Below are 6,975 nucleotides of genomic sequence, written 5' to 3'. Positions count from 1 at the left end.
GCAGGAGGGCGGCCGACCCGATGAGGGCCAACTATTAAGATAGGTGGGAAAAGGAAGGCCGGATATCTTTCGCCCTCCGGGGAATGGAACCAAGCTGGCCGGAGGAGCCAATGGAATCAATGGAATCTTATACTAGGTTGATAGAGTCATCACCGCAAGATACAAGTTGCAAAATACTCCCTCCGTCCCATAACATAGGATGTTTTTTTACATTAGACGGAGGGAGTAGATTGATGCAACGCAAACCCAACCCAATGTCCCTTCTCGGGAAATCTATCCTTCACATTTTGTTGAAGAAAATAGCATAATCCTGCACCATATAAACAGCCCACAACGCATCAATAGAGTCCCAGCCATGAACTGGAGTACAATCGCAAAACATGAACGGAACCACACCGCGATATCATCTCACCAATAAAGCTAACACGATTCCGCCTTACACGTCCAATACCATGGATTGCAAGGGAAGCAAAAGAATACAACATCACAAGCTGGAAATATTATTCCACCAGGAAGAGTAATACAAAGTCTGAGAGACTAATTTTCAGTTTTGGCTTTGCTCCGCATCTTTTCTTAGTTGTTAATACAACTTCCTATTATTTCAGTGCCACCAATCTATTTTCTTTCCTTAGTTTGCTTCAGCCACACAACCTTTCACTATCAGCCACAGAATTATCAGCACGGCGTGCTGCAATTATTCACCACCACATACGGCATCTAATAGCAGAGTATCAATAAGCTTGCTAGTGTGGTAGTTTGTGAGAACGGCATGCTGAAACAGATTTTTAGAAAATTCAACTGATGAAAATGGACGAATAAGGTCGGATTTAGAAACAGATCACAGCAGGAGTTGAGGTGGAAAATTGTCAAGTCGAACAAGTTAGAATTGGCCAGGTACACGCACATGTTGTCTTTTCCTCTCAAAGTCCAGCTGCACAAAATAAACACACACCAAAAGAAAACAACAATTAGTCATTTTCCTGGTTCGGATGTTGAAAAGTGTAAACATTGATCTACAAGTAAAAACGCATTACCACTTTCTTAACCCGTTCATTAGCAGCTGATGTTCCGCCGCTGACATTTTCAGGCAGGTAGGGACTGCATACACGAACCTCCTTCATTACAACAATGTCGGTCTTGTCCCAATGAACTGGAAGCCTGGTGGGGAAATAGACTCCGTTATTTACTGACATGAGGAACTAGAGAAAAAAGTCAAAGCCTCCATAAATTTTTCATAAACACCAAACATTTGCGATAATGGTGCAACACATGAGGATCCCTGACTGGTAGAGAAACTGATGAATACACACAGCATCTCCAACAGAGCTTGATAATGATTTAGAAATGCCCCCAAAATCATAGTAAACCATACATAATTTAGTGTGGACAAATTGTAGCAAAACCGCATAAAGTGAAATCAATTTGTTCAGAGTAAAGCTGATTGAAAGGTTGCTACAGGAAAAAGTGCAAAGTGCTGCAACTTTCACTAAAGTACAGAATGTTTCAGCATTCTATGGCGCTTACCTAATACCTACACGGCATCTCTTACCACAATTATTTCTCAGGGACAAGGTTGATGCTGGTTCTAGTCATATCTCATTTCCAGGCAAATGCAAAATATCCCCTTTTTGCACCTTTATATGACACACACACAAAAAAACTTTCTTGGCTTCGTCAGAAAAGCCTCAACCAAATCAGCAACACAAGTCTTACACAGAGAAACAGACGGAAAATCAAAGAACATACTGAGACACCAGCTTGACAATAACCACCCAAAAGAACCCTCAATACCAAGCATAGCTCTGTGTTAAGAGCTAGCACACCAGGAAGTAGCATAAAATTAACCTCAAAAACAAGTTGACACACATGCCAGCAACTTCTTGCATAATAATGTTCTTCCAGCTTTTGAACAGGCCACAGCCAGAAGATTCGATATCATACAAAAAAAGGCTTGCACATTTACTTCCCTTTTTTGCAGATACAAACTTCACAATCAAGAAAGTTGACATGAGAATGTACTTGTTAAGTAATTTCGGTGGGGAATGAAAAGAAGAGTCTATTATCCATAAGGAGAGGGGGTCAGGATCCCGCATCACCAACGGGGCCTAATACTAACAAAATGTGAAAGAAACTAATAAAGATTTGACCAGCATATATACCTAAAGGTTCCTAGTTTCTTTCCTCAATTAATATTTGGTAACTACGGAGTACAAAAATAAAGGCCGATTCATAGGAAAATGGTCAAAAGCATGAATATCCAAGAAAGACATAATGAAAGGTCAAACTTACGTCTTCGACAATGCATCAAATAATCTTTGAGCTTCTGGGGTGACACCAACACCAATTCTCTCAGCTTCAATCTCAGCTTGCCTGTGCATCATTGCATGCAGTGTGAGAACCAAAATGTCGCAGTGCGGAAGCCAACAACATGGAAGCTAATTTGCAGCTTCTAGATAGTAACATTAAGCATGATAAAACCTATCACCAATTCACCATAAATGATAGAACCAATAAACACCAAAAACAAGAATCGCGAGGGATAAAGCCCAAATGGCAAAAGTAATAAGCAAAATCATAGAAAACCAATTTGCTAGCTCTTTAGCACAAAACCAGTGACATAAAGAGGCATGATTGTGATCATACACATCATTAGTCAACCACTATGGTTTATAACATCTTCCAGGAAGCGCTCAACCTCAAAAGTCATACCTATAGGTGCATTAAATCAGTTGTTGTCAGAATTTGCAATATGACAATATGTTGGGATTGACTCTCGCCAAAACAAACCACACTTGTCATTTTCATTTTGAGTTCAATGCAGGGAAACAAATGCATAGTGTTAAAATGGAAGTGTTTATGATGCTTTTTATTTTCTGCACACTTCTCCATCTAAGTTCACCTGTTGAGCTATTACTATTATATAACTAAACACCAGATTACCCAAATACTGTAATATATATGCACCCCCTAAATGGTAGACTTTCATCAACTCGCGAAGACAATCCAAATGCTAGTAACTCAACACTGAGTCTGAAATCAAATGTCATCTAGCAAGTTAACAGCCAAAGAACCCAAATAACTAGTGGCTAAAGTTGTGAATCGAATTTGGATCTGCTGTAGTGTGGTATCATCTCCATGACAAAAATTAATTTCAGAAATTATCACGACTTCTATAACTACTACTTATGGCCTAGTGTAGTAAACCTTAAGGGTGCTGGTGCATTCTATGGGTGTGTTTGGTTGGCACCCAATCTCGCCATACCAAAATTTGGCAAGACAATTTGGCCAAGGATTCTTGCACCCTTATTGCCAACCATTTGGTAGGAATATGTGAGAGATAGGTGGGTTTCCATTGGCAGACAGATTTTTAAAAAACAAATCAAGCCAGTGCCAAATAGTCATAGGCTGCCTAATATTTGGCACGGCAAAAATTGGCACCATCCAAACAATACCGTATATGCAGCCTAGCAGTATTGCATGCATGTACTTGAGGCTACTATCCTTAATCAGAAGACAAACTCTGGAACCAAATTGACCCGAACCCAGATCCAAATTTTAACCATGATCAATTCAGTCACGAGTTCTAAAATGACACGTAGCATACAATGTCAGTTATACATCTGCCAGATTTATCAATCCACTTCTGCGTCGCGAAAAAGGAACTTCTGCTTAGCTACAAACAAGGCCAATACAGGTCTGATCATTCGATGATTGGAGAGCCAGAAAGGAAACAACTGAATTTCCAACAAAATACCAAACTGATGCCCCTATTCTAATCCAAAACCACAGTATCAGTACCAGTTCTAAATTCTTCCAATTTTCCTTAGTTGCACATTCAATCTCAGTCCTTACTATATCGCTGGAATATCATCTTCAGATCCATCGAAACGATATGATTCATCATCAAGTTGCCTAGGTGGGCTATGCTATTAACAGCCGAATAGTGCACTGTTTGTAGGACAATCATAGTGCACTGCTCTGAATTCTTCCAATTTTCCTTGGTTACACATTCAATCTCAGTCCTTACTGTATTGCTGGAATATCATCTCCACATCCATCTAAACGATATGATGCATCATCAACCTAGGTGCGCTATGCTATTAACAGCCAAATATTGCACTGTTTGTAGGACAATTATGAGGCCCGCCACTTGTACAACCTACGCAAGTGAGATCTATTTGTGAGAACTCAGGGGGGGTGGGGTAAGCCCCCAAAATTTGAGAGACCGCAATATCTGCTTATTAGCCTCCTGGATCAAGAGTTGCAGGTCCGAATGCAATGAAAATTGGAAGGTAATTGTCAATGCAATACCAGAACCTCAAATGACTGCTTATGCTACTAGTCATACTTCCCCTTTCTTAAAAGATGTTATTGGGCTAGTAAAGCTGCTTATTTTGGTCACCAATGGGTGGCACGAAAAGAAAACACAAATAAATTCTGAAAGGACCACCGATTCGTAAAATCCAACCTGGTTGCTAAATTTTGGCATTTGTATGTGATGCCGTGTTAGTGAAGTATGTCTAAAAATCAATCTAGTGAGATGTGTGTGTACAAGGGTTATGAACAGCCCCGTTGAAGTTGTCCAGATTGCTTCTTCCACTTATTTTCTGCAGATGAAGACTAATTTGGAAATGACCATAGTACCCAATCTAGTTATGGAGTGATTAATTTTAGGTGTCTCCCCTGTTTATGTATCTTCTATTTGGAAACTGTTATGCCTTTTCGCAAGCATGCTTTTAGACCAGGATAGTGAACTTTCGATGGACAGGGCTTTGGATAATAAGTTTTCTAGCCTATCCTGGCCATGTTTTGTGACTGGACTGGAACAATCGAAGAATCCTAGCTTTTAGGAGCAGTTTAGAGCAAGGAGAGCTGAATTGGCTAGCCCTCCTATGCAAGAATGGTACGCAACAAAGAAATGTTTAACAACTTCTCTCTCATACTAGCTAATTGCCCGTGCGTTGCAACGGGGTACACACATTCTAGTGGTTTAACATTAGTCATATCTAACATTAGGCAGTATTGTTGATTCGATTTACCGTCAAATGATTCCTCCTCCACCAACCCCTCTCTATTTCTCTAAAACCTAAAGACTTGATTAACATTGAAGAAATAAACCCAGTGGAATAGAGGGGAGGATGAATGTGCGTGTGTGGGTCGTAGCGGGTCGGCTTTCCTCTGGTTTTCTTGGCATGCTAAGCATGGAATGGAGGCAGACGAAGGTTGAGTGAAATGGGAGTGTTATGTCTTTTTTAGGTAGTGTAAATAGATGTAGAAGATAGATAGATTGATTTGCCATGTATGGTAGTGAATCGGCTGGTGCTGCTGGAGACAATTTTTTATTGATGATTTCTTTTTTATGGCAGTGGATCTGCTGAGGAGATACATGAGTGCATCCTAGGAAAGGAAGAGGATGTGACTGAATCAACACTTACGAAACTGGGTGGGATTGCGGACGGTTAAAAAAAATAGAGAATTGTGGGAGGATCCTTCAATCGGTGGGGCCCTGGGAAACGAACGACGCACAAACTCCCCTTTAATAGTAGATAAGAGATGTGCTCCGCCTTCTCTCATAGAAGTGACCAACCTCAAAAGATCTAGGCTTATTTGCATTAGAACCAAAGAAGGCGCCTTCAAACGCAATATAACCAAATGTGTGGCAAGTTCTAAATAGCTAGTTTGCTTAATCAAGCTATAGCTCAAGTCAGCTATATCAGTATCACCTTTACTTGCTATCACTTTCTTGTCCAGACCCTATTTCAGTATCACCTGTACCAACTAGAAGGGTCAGGTTCAATTTTAGAACAAAGAGAACATTGGTCAAATGAACATTGTTGTGTCCTCAAAACATGAATTCACATTTACAGTAACTAGAATCCAAAACAATGTTGTGGTGTTCATGTTTTCCGAGCTCATTGATTGAATCTTGACCGCATCTCAAATTCAAACAAGGTAAAAAAATAAGCATCACATGCCTAACTAGCAATGACTAGAAAGTAGTACCAGAAGGGTTTGGGATGCAGTATGACGCACCTGAGGGCGGCCTCCTCCCTGGCGTGGATGGCGGCGAGGTCGAGCACACAGCCAGCCGGGTCGAGCGGGTCGTCGTACTTTCCGACGACGGAGAACTCCTGGATGTAGTTGGCCTTGAGCACCCTCACGTTCCGCCGCTCGCCCCTCTCCGCCCTGCCCACGCCCTCCTGTGATCTACGCCGTCATGGAAACAAAGCAACCACGCAGCACACGGAAATAGAGCAGGAGGCAGGAGTAAACGGCATGGAGACGGAGGCCGGAAGCAAAGGGGGATTTGGGAAGGATATGGATGACGAGGAGGTTGCTCGGGCGGTCGAAGGAGACGATCTGGCCCTCGAACTCCTCCCCGAGGGTGGTCTTCGCGGAGATCACCACGCCGACCGCGAACTCCTCGCCGCCGACCTCCATGGCTCCGCCGGCGGCGGTGGGTGGGAGGAGGTGGCCGGGTGAGGGCGGAGCGGAGCTGTGTCTGCGTGGGGTTTCAGAGTCCGGCAGAGTCTGCGGGGAGATGCGCGTGCCAGTGGAGAACAGGTGGGGATGCCGGATGCGGAAAAGACTACGGCCCGTTTGCAGTGCTTTCCTCTGTATATTTCTTGTGTATATGGGCCTGCCATTGTAAGCCCATGCAGGGAGGCATTTTAATTCGTTCTCCGTCATGCCTCAAAAGTTTCCCTCCTGCTAGGGTTATAGTTCTCTCGGTGGTGACCATGCCGCCGTAGAGTTTCCTTGTTCCCTGCCGTTGTTCCTTCCCCCTCGATTTGGGATGATACGGGTTGATCCTTGCGATCGCCGCCCGGTCCTGGTAAGGGGTGTTTTCAAGGGCTACACGCGTGCTAGGGTTTCTCACAACAAATACCCGATCTAGTTTCATCAGGTTAGGACTTCCAGGTGGAGAAGAGCGCACCGTCAGGTTTGAAGTCCTCAACGGAATCCGGATCAGAG

The 6,975-nt window shown here is 42.9% G+C and overlaps 1 protein-coding gene across 1 annotated transcript; it reads right to left on the bottom strand.

Annotated features, from left to right (window-relative positions):
* Positions 1 to 477: 477 nt before the first annotated feature.
* LOC123128397 (protein LSM12 homolog A) lies at positions 478 to 6,609 on the bottom strand. The gene is made up of 5 exons (XM_044548382.1): positions 6,321 to 6,609; positions 6,034 to 6,202; positions 2,290 to 2,370; positions 1,035 to 1,158; positions 478 to 931 (listed from the first exon to the last, which is right to left on the bottom strand). The coding sequence occupies exons 1-5, from the start codon at positions 6,439 to 6,441 to the stop codon at positions 881 to 883; spliced, it is 546 nt and encodes a 181-aa protein (XP_044404317.1). The 5' UTR covers positions 6,442 to 6,609; the 3' UTR covers positions 478 to 880.
* Between the last annotated feature and the right edge of the window lie 366 nt (positions 6,610 to 6,975).

The sequence above is a fragment of the Triticum aestivum genome, chromosome 6A (assembly GCF_018294505.1).
Source record: "Triticum aestivum cultivar Chinese Spring chromosome 6A, IWGSC CS RefSeq v2.1, whole genome shotgun sequence".
NCBI lineage: Eukaryota > Viridiplantae > Streptophyta > Magnoliopsida > Poales > Poaceae > Triticum > Triticum aestivum.
This window is presented reverse-complemented; position numbering and strand designations above follow the sequence as displayed.